At 36.4% G+C, this 14,633-nt stretch overlaps 1 protein-coding gene across 1 annotated transcript; it reads left to right on the top strand.

Moving 5' to 3' along the window:
• The first annotated feature begins 5,623 nt into the window (after window positions 1–5,623).
• On the top strand, window positions 5,624–8,192 carry LOC125652260 (acetylcholine receptor subunit delta-like). Its single transcript, XM_048881311.2, has 2 exons — window positions 5,624–5,978; window positions 6,805–8,192. Exons 1-2 carry the CDS (start codon window positions 5,673–5,675, stop codon window positions 7,687–7,689), a joined length of 1,191 nt encoding a protein of 396 aa, XP_048737268.2. The 5' UTR covers window positions 5,624–5,672; the 3' UTR covers window positions 7,690–8,192.
• The last annotated feature ends 6,441 nt before the right edge of the window (window positions 8,193–14,633 follow it).

Here is a 14,633-nt window from a genome sequence, read left to right as displayed (position 1 = left end):
AATCAGAAATCAAACGATGACACAAATGAAGAGTACAACACCGAGGTATACATTTCTGAGAAACATAACGTACACCCCCTGAGTTACAAACATACATAGTTGAAACTGAGAAATTAACACGGTTGCATGTATCGATTAACAAGGTTACATGCTTGGATTTTTGAACACGATTACCCTCCATAGAAAAGAGAATAGCTTGGAGCGGGAAATTACCCCGGTGATACAGATTAAAATTGATATTTAGCTTAGATAAACCGATTTAACTTTGACGAGTTAAATCACGGGCACTGGAAGTTAATGTAAATATATAGTATGTGCATGTATAAAAAAGGAAGGGTAGGACACTCTTTTTGAGGCAAATTCGGGTTTGGGTTATTGTGGGCGTTTTTCAAACGGCCTGAGGCGATGAATCGTTCACATATACCTTACGTTCAATATATGTACGGTTTCTTTTCGTTCCAATGCCGTTCATTCGAAGAAAAAGATGTTTTTACACCTCCAAGTGCCTAAGAATTTCGCTGGACTGTCTTACTTCCGGTTTAATCGCAATGAATCGAAAGGTAAGTTCTGATTGTTATATATTGTTATGTACATTATTATATAACCAGTTTTTGTGAAACTTTGATGATACTGTTTAAGGAAAATTGTAATTTTCTGAAGTTGATATATGATTCTGTTTATGTATGTCTTATATCTTCAAAAGAGTGATGACCTATACATTTTATTTGATAATTTACTAGTTTTCACTTTGCTCTAATAATATACAACTTCAAAAAGTTGATCTACATTTATGTACTTATTAAAATATACATGTACTTGGCATAAACACATTGGGAACAATTTAATATCAAGTCCTTATTATTACAGTTTTCCTAATTATTCATGGAAGTATGACCTTAAGAAATAACAGACATCTTCCTCTCATCATAAGAAACATGTGCACCAGGTTTGCTTATGCAAGGTGAAGATAACGAACAGTGATCAATCTCATAACTCCTACAAGCAATACAAAATAGATAGTTGGGCAAACACGGACCCCTGGACACACCAGAGGTGGGATCAGGTGCCTAGGAGGAGTAAGCATCCCCTGTTGACCGGTCACACCCGCCGTGAGCCCCATATCCTGATCAGGTAAACGGAGTTATCCGCAGTCAAAATCACTGTGCCAAGAACGGCTTAACAATCGGTATGAAACACGTCAGACAGCATTTGACCCAATGCGAGGTTGTATTGACGAACTAGATCGTTATAACGACCATAGAATTTGCGAAATGCTGACTTCAATCGAGACTGTTGAAATCCCTGTACCATCCACTTGTTTGTCAGTAGCTTACCTCGATTTAAAAACTGAGTATACCCAGAACAAGCTCTTGCATATCGAATCAGTTGAGATATATAAACACCATATGCAGGTGATAATGGAATATTGCTACATAAATGTGGGAAGTTGACGATGGAGAAGCTGAAATCATCCCGTTTGTCATACAGTTGAGTTGTTAGTTTGCCGTTAATGTCTACTTTCAATAAAATATCTAAGTATGAAGCAGAAGTGGACGACTCTGTGGTGTCCTTTATTTCGAGCTCACAGGGATATATCAAATCGACATATGAATGAAAGCTATCATTGTTAATAGACAAAACGTCATCGATATATCTAAAAGTCGAATTGAAGGTCACAGCGAGAGATTTTTTTCTTCTCACGTAGAAGTTTTTGAATAAATTCTGCTTCATATGAATATAAAAACAGGTCAGCTAACAAAGGAGCACAATTTGTGCCCATGGGAATTCCAACAGACTGTTGGAAGACCTGATCACCAAAGACCACGACGATATTGTCAATGAGGAACTCTAGCATATTTTTTATTTCAACTTCAGAGTACTTGTGCGTGGAATCAGAGTGGTGTTTAACAAAGTAAGTTTTTGAATGACTGATCACTAGATATGAATATTTCCGTTTTCCGTTTTTGTTGAAGAAGCAACTGTCTATGATGTCAAAAAGTCTAGTCTTTAATTTATCGTGAGGAATGGTCGTGTATAGTGTTGAAAAGTCATAGGTTTTAATGCTATTGATTTGGGGAAAATTCTGTGATTTCAAGTTTACTAAAAGCTCTTCTAAGAATCCACATTTGATTAACACCACTTCTGGCATATGTAGCCTCATTGGTACTCTTCCTCCTCCCATCCAAGGTGCTGATGGATGAACAGACATGCACAGTAACACTGTGCCATACTATTGTACATCCCATCTGATGGTTGAATATGATTGTGTATGAAAGTGGATTGTCCAAGCTAGCCTTATTAGTATTAATTACCCATATATGCAAGTTTGACTTGCAAAACAATAGGATTCTTCCTTTAATCATTGGAAATGTGACACAGTGGGCCAAGTTTAATGATCCTAGCCTTATACATGTAAGTATTGTTTTTATTAGATCCACAAGGTGATAACAGACAAGACAGATTGAAGAAATCAGAATCCTTGCCATACACATCTTCCATACTCATACAAATACTCTGTAAAATAAGAAGGTCCTCGCTTGAAAACTGGAAGGAAAAACAGACTAATCATGTACTCTATTCAATAATTCCTCAAAACTGACAACGTTCAACCTGTAATTTTCTCAAAGAGGAAAATCAAAATCCTTGCCACATGCACATCTTCAATATCGATACAAACACTGTAAAATAAGATGGTCCTCACTTGAAAATTGAAGGAGGTGTTTGCCTGACAAATTATGTACCCTCCATATAACAATAATTTTTAAATAAAGGGGCACAACTCCTGCAAGAGGTAAAAATGGATTAAAAGTGTAACATGATCTAGAGTGATTCACAAAGAAGCTACATAGCAAGTTTGAGCTTGATGTGTGACCGAAAAATGACATCTATTCAACTATTCTGAATGAGGTTCTTTCATTATAGGAATGCTACTGTGAATTTCTCTTTGATAACATTGTTACATTATACATTTACTATTCATACAGTCCTTTAGGTTCAGGTAGGCAGTATATCATTTGCATATTTTCTGCAATACTATCTCAAATTGCCACCATACCATTGCAATCATCTGATTAAATGTTAAAATATCTAAATCATATTATATCGTACATGGATATAAACCTAGTTTAGTATAGCCATGGATGTAGAATAACGTGTAGATACAGGACAGATACAGTCATGGATGTTGTTAATCAGACACAGGTACATTCATGGATGTAGAATATCTCGTGTATACAGGACATGTACAGTCGTGGATGTTGTTAATCAGACACAGGTACAGTCATGGATGTAGAATATCTTGTGTATTCAGGAGAGGTACAGTCATGGATGTTGTTAATCAGACACAAGTACAGTCGTGGATATTGTTAATCAGACACAGGTACAGTCATGGATGTAGAATATGTTGTGTATACAGGAGAGGTACAGTCGCGGATGTTGTTAATCAGGCACAGGTATATATATATTGTTATATATTGTTATATATATATATATATATATATATATATATATATGCAAGGTTATATATATATATGCAAGGTGAGGATAACGAACAGTGATCAATCTCATAACTCCTACAAGCAATACAAAATAGATAGTTGGGCAAACACGGACCCCTGGACACACCAGAGGTGGGATCAGGTGCCTAGGAGGAGTAAGCATCCCCTGTTGACCGGTCACACCCGCCGTGAGCCCCATATCCTGATCAGGTAAACGGAGTTATCCGCAGTCAAAATCACTGTGCCAAGAACGGCTTAACAATCGGTATGAAACACGTCAGACAGCATTTGACCCAATGCGAGGTTGTATTGACGAACTAGATCGTTATAACGACCATAGAATTTGCGAAATGCTGACTTCAATCGAGACTGTTGAAATCTCTGTACCATCCACTTGTTTGTCAGTAGCTTACCTCGATTTAAAAACTGAGTATACCCAGAACAAGCTCTTGCATATCGAATCAGTTGAGATATATAAAAACCATATGCAGGTGATAATGGAATATTGTTACACAAATATGGGAAGTTGACGATGGAGAAGCTATATATATAGTGTAACCTGTTACTTGATTTTCTACTTTTAACATGTTTGGATCAATAATAATTAGTGACATTGTATTGTGCATTACGATGTATTCCTTCAGAAATGGTCCCGTATATTTTGACATGTCTCATGTTTACACGTGTTCCGATAGTTAAGTTATTCATTTACGAGTTTAGAGCAATCTCGAGTCATTTCATGTACTTACGTGTCTTCCCTTGAATAATTCCTGTTGTAATTACCAGTTTTAGTTTCACGAGGGGTAGTAGTAGTAATAATATTGGGGAATGTCGGGTGGATATTTACATATCATGTTTTTGGCTGTCATCATCTTTTTACGAGTGCAGTATCACTCGTCACTTCCGGTTTGGTGACGAAGATATTTACGATGGTTGTGAGATAGTATTTACTATGTGAATCATTCAGACATATGAATTAATGTTCTTTAACAATTTGAGGTTGAGAATTCGTTGTTATTTATTACATACTACATGTAACCAGTCATATCTTAAGGAACTATATTTGTTTACGGTATCGTTGATAGTAACTGTATTCATGCGCACACAAGACAGAGTATGTTTAACCCACATGCATGAGATATTGTGATATTTATTTACTTGTTTAGATTAGCAAATTGAGCTTCTTAATGTATGCTACTCAGTTTTAATTATTGGTACTTATTGATATTCCTTTCGCGCTTGTACGGTAGCCTGTACGGGAAAAAGTAGTTCTGTGTGGGAAATTGTGTGGGAGCCGATGCCACCGTACAAGTCGCTGATTGGTTAGAGGCCTGTACGGCATATTTTGATTGGTTAACTGTAGTCATGTGGTCTAGGACCGAAGGTTATATAAGTAAGCTCGCTACGTTACTACGGCAGATTTCTACAAGTTGAGCGGCGGTAACATTCAAATCTCTTGGAAGAAAATTAAGGTGAGACTACTCATAATGTAATAATCATAGTAAAAACTTAGTTAGAAATCTCCTACCACACTGGACAACCAAAACTTGTATTTCTGAAAATTCAGCACTTGTATAAAGCCTGTCGTAGTATACAGAGTTCACCACATGAAGAGATTTTATTTGTGCCTTGTTTTGTTTATTCATCATAATAAATACAGATTAAGACTGAAAAGTTTCTAGTATTCTTCACCAAAAATGGAAGAGAAGTGTGACCGAGATATTGTTTATTGAAGTTAAATGATCTTTGGAATTATCCTGACATGAGTGGATCTGCCGAGGATTCAGAAATATACAAGCAAACCCCTATCCTTGGGTAGCTTACAATATATATATATATATATATATATATATATATATATAATCGTTTAAAAGAATTTTGCTGAATTTACCTTTTAAAGTCAAACTAATTACGGGTATCAAAGATGAGACATGTAACATTGAAAATGTTTATCAATTGATTAAGCACATATACTCACACGCAAACAAACACACACGTTTTAATTTACTCAAGGGTTAGAATTCAAGTTTTCATGCAAGTTATCTTTTAGATGGACACAGGTCAGTGGATCGCCTTCGCGTTCATAAACTGCGTGCTGTCTGTTTCAGCCAAATAGTTTCTACATGTAGCAATATACCGTCTGCAGCCAGCATATCCAGCCCATAGAACTTTACGATGCTGGTGCTTCGTGTGATTTTACTCTCACTCTGTGATTTAATCTTACTGAGTGGAAGTTCCATAGACGACTATAAGCAGCTCCAGAAATCACTGATGGCTGACTATTCCAACAAGATCCGCCCTGTTTATGACCAAGATGAAACAATTTACATTTTCACAACGTTCTATTTGTCCAGTATTGTTGAAGTTGACGCTGTCCAGCAGCGACTAGTGACCACCGCGCACCTTGGCATTATTTGGACAGACGAGCTCCTTCAGTGGGATGAAAGTAGTACAGGAGTTGAAAGGCTGTATTTCAAACAGGTGGGGTATATCTCTTACGAATTTTCTCTCTCATACGATTAAGGCCATAATAATTGTTCTTCACCTTTTAAGAAATGGTCTTAAGTTTGTATAATTCAAAGTGCTACTTATATTCTATTCGCTTGAAAAACTCTATTCCCTCGAAACTATTGGAATTATTTTGCCAAAGTGTGTATTGCATGTGAGTGACATTGAATTCTAAGATTGATTGTACAATGTGTATATTGTTTAACGTTCTTCTCGAGAATCCTTTATTCATATGGAGATGTCACCATTATCGGTGAAAGGCTGCAAAAGCTGGGGCTATGCTCGGCGTTTACGGCCTTTGAGCAGGGAGGGGTCTTTAGTTTGACACGGGACCTCAGTTTTTGCGGTCTCATCCGATAGATTATATACTGTTTAACGTCCCTTTCGAGAATTTTTCACTCATATGAAGACGTGTCACATCCGAAGGACCGTTCCATTTAGTCATCTTTTACGACGAGCAATGCATACTGAGGACCTATCCCCATGGGAAAAATTCTAAGATGCTGTATGTAGCAATGTATGATAGATGAATACACAAAAACTTATTATTCACCCCTACCAAGCTTTTTATGTTTACAAATTGAGAACCTTATGCCGAATATGGTTTTGTCAAAGTAATATATTACATCTCTACTAATGTTACAGAGGAATTAAAATCATGTATAAAAACGCCTTATCATATTATAAACTCAAAATTCAAAATTCAATAGTCATCATCACTATGCAAACAAACGTATAATTTCCCATGAAGTAAATTACGTCATTATTTTTAACATAATATTATTGTATATATGAATAGAAAGATATCTGGACTCCTGACGTGGTACTTATGAATGGCGTCAAAGAGTTCGAGGAATTGGGCGGGGATTTCTACTATGTGGAGGTTGTACCGGACGGAACGGTTTACTGGTATCCCTACCAGATATTCGAGAGCAAGTGTGATATCGACATAACCTACTTTCCTTTCGACACTCAGATCTGCAATTTTATCTTCGTCAGCTGGAGCTTCCTGAAAAGTGAACTGAATATTACTTTATATGAGGAGAATGCACCAATAGATTACTATGACTATGTGCAAAACTCGGTATGGGACATCGTGCATTCAACTTCTCCTGAATATGAAGCGGATGCTAAGGTTACATTCACCCTGACTCTGCGCCGTAAACCACAGTATTACGTCATGAATTTGATCCTACCAGTCGTTCTTTTAGGAGTGATAAGTCTCCTGGTATTTGTAATACCCGCAGATGCCGGAGAGAAGATGTCGTTTGCGGTGACTGTTTTTCTGGCGTTCGCTGTGTTTTTATCCATAATCAGCATGCAACTTCCGGTTAATTCAGAAAAAACATCAATGTTGGGAGTATATCTCATCTTTCAAATGACGCTTGGGGTGGGTACCATAATTTTGTCCTCCTTTCAACTCAGGATCCACTATAGAAAGTCCGAAAGAAAGGTGGGCAAGTTTTACAGAGGAATTGTTACTATGGAGAGATTCCTGAGGTGTAAAATATGCTTGAAACCTTCCCATCAGAGAAAAAGCAACAGACAATCTTTCGAACAAGATGCTTATTTCGATGATGTTAACTGGAATGACGTATCATCTGCGTTTGATTTCTTTTGTTTCTGGGTAATGTTGCTTTTAGAAATGGCCGCAATCATAATCTTTGTCATGAATTTGATATAAAAACACCCGTAAAGTGGTCACAGCCGAAGAATCACACATTTACTGGGGGTAGTTTCATGAATAATTTCGTGATCAACGCATATGCCCATTTCCTGCAACTTGAACAAATATTCGGATACATCTTCTCTTTATTATTTGCTATCTTATAACTTAATTTCATGTCATTATCAATTACAAAACCATAAAATGATGGTGTCCAACGAATGAAAACACAATCTGCAGAGACATTGTATCATAAGACAGATTATTTCAAATTTGTTTTCATTTTATTAGGAACATAAGTGGGTTTTTATTTTTTATACATTTCGTTTTCTTTGTTTTTGGCGAATGTTTGTTAACCAAATCAATTCATGTACATTATTGAAATGTGGAACAAAAACTAAACAGTATATGGATTTTGAAGGATCAGCTGCGACAGATTGCTTTTATAAATGTCAATTATATATTATCATACTACATGTTCGTTATCTTCACCTTGCATGTATGAATTAAAGTGTATAAACCCTATTTTGAAATAACAATTTGTTCAAAGTCTGGATATGTACCCGGGAGTGACCATTATTCAGTAACACGAGCGAGAGCACCTTTATACAATTGTCATCGATCAACAACAAATCTTAAAATACCCCTACAGCAATCCCACTTAGTAAAATCAAGATAATATCTAGATGGATTTATATTGACACTGCATGTTCACTAGAGACTTTTATAGGATTTTAATGAAAAGCTGTCTTAACACACTGGATGGGTTAGCCACGGTGAAAGGTCATACAATGTTCAGGACATAGGAGGATTGCTGACATTAATTATTGGGATTTTTGCACACCTTGCCTCATCCGCAAGGTTACATTCAATGACTATTGAGTTGAACAAACTATAGAGCTATCCTAACGAGACTGATACTGATGTGGAACGCATCCAAACTGGGTAGATGCAAAACACCGTAGATTTGAACGTCATTTGTAAGGATTGGGTTCCTCTCAAGCTTGTGTAAGAAGCAGGTACAGTTTCCATGGTCCTCTGGCCAAGAAAATGGATGATTTCAGTAGGAGTCCCAAAATCTGGCATTCAAATAAGAAATATATAAGAAAACCTAATCTACGTTTAATTTGATCCAAAATTGCATTGTGTTACACGACAGAAGCGTGAAGTTGGCATAAAATGCCAAAATCAATGAAAAAATCAATAAATTCAGGGGGTTTTCCTTTCAGAGAACATGGAGCCCATGCGTCGAGCAAATTCATATTCAAACACATTTTTCATCTTCTATTGACACACAATATATATTAATTTCATTTTGCTCGACAGATGGGCACACCTTTTCCTAAGCAATAATCTGGATGAAATTTTTAAAACAGTTATCAAGCTCTTTTCGAAAAAAGGCGGGGGGAAGTCTTATTTATGACGTAATAATGCTATTAAATAAGCAACAGCTTTGATTAACTTCAGATAGTATACTAGTACTTGGCATATATTTAATTTACATGTACTTAAAACATGGCTAAAATATTGCCAAAACGGTGTAAAACCTCAATCAATCAATCCTTAAAACACAGATCAAGCTTTATACAAGACCCATTTAAAACGGAGAATGAAGGTGTTGCACATCTCATGTTAATTTCCCTAAAGGTGTTGCATGAAAGATCGAAAAAATTAAGTTATTCAAATATATGATAAAACCAGTTGGAACGTATGTCTTGATTCAATATTTTTTTAAGTAAGTTTAAAAGACGTGTATTGACAAAATTAGCCAAAATATTTCGAGTTTAAATCAAGCAATAAGCGATTTATATGATTTTTGGCGTTAAAATGGAGGGGTATCCCCGAATTTAAAAAAAACTGCCTCCGTCAAACAAAATAGATTTAGCATAAACATGCTCTTCAAGTTTTCCTCTAAAAACTGTCGCTTTGAAATTTTGTTTCACGAGGACATTTTTTGTAAATTAAAAAAAATCGAAACAACTTCACTGGTATTATTTTCAACATCACCTGTACGTTAATTTTCCTTCTTAATTTGTGGTCTACTGCGTGGTTCAGTGGGTAAGGTCGTCGACTCTTATATGTAAAGATGTTTTCTTTTTTTAAAACGACCGGGTTCGACTCCCTCACGAACACATTTTTTTTTTCATGTTAAGTTTTCCATCTACATTTTTTTTTCTTAATTGAAACACGCTTCTAGTTTTTATAAATGTTTCATGTCAAATCTCTGTTTATTACCATGTTCCGAATTTGAAATAACCTTCCAACCTGGACACTGTTTAGTTTGTGAATAGAACTCTCAAAATCACGCCGAATACAGCATGCAATGCCTGTGTTTTAATAGGCAAGGCTGCTAACGAGAAAGTGTATGTTTTTTCTGAATGAAAGGCATGGTGCCTTTTACGAGAATCCGTTGTGAACTATGCAACGCTTTGGAAGGAAAACTTTAACCCAAAAGAAGGTAAATAACTGTTAAACAGTTTGAGTTTATATGTATTCCAGTAGCAAACTGCTATGTTGAATCAATTTTTACAAGTGCATGTACGAATGTACTTCGAATAATGTTGAACTTTATAAATGCGTATTAAACTTCCCAGATCTTGTTTTGTGGTCAGAGTCATGTACAGTTGCCAGTTGTTGGTTGTAGAAAATAATACACACGAGTATAAGAGCTTCTGGACTGTAGTAGTATAGAATATTAAATATTTGATAGACTCGTAACATGTAACCGTATACATTGTATTTCATACTCAGAAAAAAGAAGACAATTTAATTTTCACAATTTCAAAAATTATCTTTAGACTACAAGTAATGTATTACCCATAAAATGTATTAGGCTTGTCCCTAGTACTGGGGGTATCCTTCAGGTATTTAAATGGCAAATACGCAATGAGTATAAATATGAATGAAGGTCAGTTCTACGTCACGAGTGCTTGTACGGAGCTCCGATTAGGGAAAATTCCCGCTTCGGTGCAACACCCTCTTTTTAGTCTCGTGCAAATAGACGCTTAATTTTCTCTGTAAATCTCCGACGAGGTCTGGTAAAGACACGCGATAACGTTTGTAACATCAGAACGAGGTTTATCAAAATATTGGTATTTAATTTGATTGGTTGATTCAACACACCTCCAAAATAACGACTATCGAAGAAAGTTTTAATAGACTGAATTTGCCGTTTAAGCTTAAGGATTTACAACTAGAGTGTTTATAAAACTTTCGTAAAAGGAAAAGATTTATTTGCTGTTCTACCCACAGGAAATTGTAAAACCGTTTTATCAAAATTACTTTAGGAAGCAAACGTGAAAATACAATTTCCAACTGACAAAGACTGTATTCTTTTTCCTATTGTACATGTAGTAATGATTTTCCCATTGGTATCACTAACGAAGGATCAACTAATTAGCATCAAATCTCGTAATTGACTGTTTATGTCAGAGAGAATCAAACCGAAACTGGATTAGCGCTCCTTAGCGGTAATAGTTATTACCGCGTGTCTTTCCCAGACTCTCTAGGGTACCTGTAAAGTGTGAAACGAAACGAAACGAAATCTACCGAAACGAAACGAAACCCACCGAAACGAAACGAAACAGAGTGTATGATCGAACTCTTTAATTATAATAATTGAAAATGGTATCTTAGGCCCCTGTCAAAGTTTACACATATAAATAAAATTCGCCTCCCCTTTGATTTAGGCTTTCGGCTTGACTGATACAAAGTTTTAAGAGTTGGAAACGGGGGGGGGGGGGGGGGGGGGGGGGGGGGGGGAGTAAGCACAAAGTACATAAATATCATGTGCATTTAGCTTCGGATCCATAAATTTCAGAACGGAAGGTTACAGTCTCACAGGTCTGGGGAAACACACTAAACGAGGGATGGGGTCCTCGGCGTTGAATCCGATTTTGGGCATAAATACATGTTTCAGTATTTTTTGCTCTAAAGGCAAATATATGTATACATGTGGATATTGTGTATTTGTATGTAGTATATCAAACGGTGGATTCTGAATATGTCCTCCCGTTCTCTTTGTGATTTCTGCTTAAAATCCCCTTGTTCATAAGCCTTTTCAGTTTACAAAATGCCGACCTCCTCCTAATATTATTGCATTAAAAAAAAAAATCCGTTTTCCGTCCCGTTTTCAATTCCCCGTCTTAGCAACATCCCAGATGTATAGAGTTTTTCCATTATTGAAAGTACTCGCACCTCAGCAGTTAGAGATAAAATAAGAGGTTAAGAGCTCTTCCTGCTTTCAATTTTCTCAGACACCAGCTTCTTCAAACAATGTATCTATGCCCAAAGGCGGATCCAACATCGGCGACCCCACCTCTCGTATAGTGTGTTTCCCCAGATCTCTGAGACTGTAACCCTCGGTTCTGAAATGTATGGATCCGAAACTCATTGTACATGGCATTTAATCAACTACGGATATGTACTTTGTGCTTACTCCCCCCCTTTCCAACTTTTAAAACTTTGTAACAGTCAAGCCGAAAGCCTACATCAAAGGGGAGGCGAATTTTATTTATATGTGGTAACTTTCACAGGGGCCTAAGATGCCATTTTTAATTATTATAATTAAAAGAGTTCGGTTATACAATCTGTTTCGTTTCGTTTCGGTAGGTTTCGTTTCGTTTCGGTGGGTTTCGTTTCGTTTCGGTAGATTTCGTTTCGTTTAGATTTCGTTTCGCACTTTACAGGTACCCGACTCTCTGCTCGTCGGATATTTGCGGAGACAGCCGAGTGTCTGATTGAAAGAGACTAAGAAATTTTGGGGACTTTTTTTATGTACACAATTGTACCGTTGGACAGTCTTGATAGATTTGATGTCTAGTTTAATTCTAGTCTATCACGGAGTCATGATTAATCAAATGGGCTAATCACTGCGTATAAATACACTTGACATAAACTATCAGTTTATTATTAAAAAGCAAAATATTAGATTTATTACATCTAAATTATGAAAATAAGAGCTGCCTTTTAGAGATGATATACCCTGAGCCTCTTCACATCGGCCTATATTTCTTGCAGCGTTAGCGCTCCATAGATATAGCCTCTCATGTGATCTAAAAACCAACGATCGCGCTGCTAAATGATCGGATTCTGTAATTGCTTTTAAATTGTTTTCTGTATGTTCTAATGAGTATATACATGTATATATTATTCATATATACCCATATTGAAACTTCTACTCATGTACACTGTAAAGCAATACAAGCTATCTATCGAAAAATGAAATAACAAATACAATGTAGAATAAATCAAAGTGGATCTGAAGCAATAAAATCGTCAAATAAGCAGAAAATATCGATTCATGAATTGTTGTCTTCTGACAATAATTCCTCCTCGTAATTTCGGGTGTGCATTAATTGACCTGAGGTCAACAGTTCGGAAAATGCGGACGAGAAGCATTGCGCTAGTGTCATATTTGTAAACATGCCGAGACATAAATTCAATTTCAAACAAAAACAGAATCTACATCGGCGATCACATTGATCGATGGAATGAATTAAAAATCATTTTAACCGATGGAACTAATGCAGATTTAGAGGAGATTCTCATGAGACCTTCTCTTGGTATTGAATTCATCCAACATGCCAATTTTATTGAAAATTCATTAGCAAAATTTTATTTATAATACGTGAACGTAATTCATGACAGGATGTCATATTTTAAAACAAACGAAATGTATGTATCTACTCGCGTCAGTTTCCACCTTCATATGACTTCGATCTCAGCAACTCGATTATGTTTGGCAATCGTCCCCGTGTCCGAGAATACGACGACGGTGTATGTCCGAGACTATGGCGGTTTATATGAAACACTCCTAGAAGGTATGCTCTTTGGCAATATTTCTTGGTTTATTTTACTGAATTTTTTCATCAGATTGAAAATAAATATTAACGGCAAACTAACAACTCACCTTTATGACAAATGGGATGATTTCATCTTCTCCATCGTCAACTTCCCATATTTACATGTATGTATGTCGACAGGGGATGCTTACTCCTCCTAGGCACCTGATCCCACCTCTGGTGTGGCCGTGTTTGCCCAACTAACTATTTTGTATTGTTTATAGGAGTTATGAGATTGATCACTGTTCGTTATCTTCACCTTTCATGTAGCAATATTCCATTATCGCCTGCATATGGTCTTTATATCGCTCAACTGAATCGATATGCAAGAGCTTGTTCTGCGTATGATCAGTCTAGTGACAAACAAGTCAACATGATGTTACAGGGGATTCAACAGTCTCGTTTAAAGTCGGCATTTCGCAAATTCTATGGTCCTTATAAATGATCTAGTTTGCCAAGACAACCTATCATTGGTTCAAATGCTGTCTGACGTGTTTCATACCGATTGTTAGGCCGCACACAGAGTTTTACTATGGATTACTCCGTTTACCTGATCAAGATGTAGGGTTCACAGCGAGGGTGACCGGTCTAAAGTGGATGCTTACTCCTCTTAGGCACCTGATCCCACCTTTGGTATATCCAGGGGTCCGTGTTTTCCCAACTCTCCATTATGTATTCCTTATACAAATTTTGAGATTGATCACAGTTAGTTATCTTCACCTTTCATCTTGTAGGATTATATTAGTTATATCGATAGCTGTTAATTGGTGCATACTTGGGTGGATAAAATATCGTCAGTTACAGCTTGTTTTTAAGATAACATCCCCAGGATAAGAATTCTGAAAATGTATGGATTCTGAGATGGGGATTGGATACCTCCATGAAAAATATCTATGTTAATTTTTGTTCCATGTATACACAATGTAATATACTGTGTATAGAAATAGCTGGTACCATGATTTACTATTTTGATAACAGATATTATTTCAGCTTACATGTACAATGTGTGCTTTCTTTGAACGAATGAATATTATTTCAGCTTTCAATATGTGCTTTCTTTGAACAAATGGATAGGAATGTAGTAATTACAATATTCCCAGGCTCCCCGACAGTGGTTCT

This window comes from Ostrea edulis, chromosome 5, assembly GCF_947568905.1.
Source record: "Ostrea edulis chromosome 5, xbOstEdul1.1, whole genome shotgun sequence".
Lineage (NCBI taxonomy): Eukaryota > Metazoa > Mollusca > Bivalvia > Ostreida > Ostreidae > Ostrea > Ostrea edulis.
Note: the sequence above shows the minus strand (reverse complement) of the source record. Positions and strands in the feature narration are given on the sequence as shown.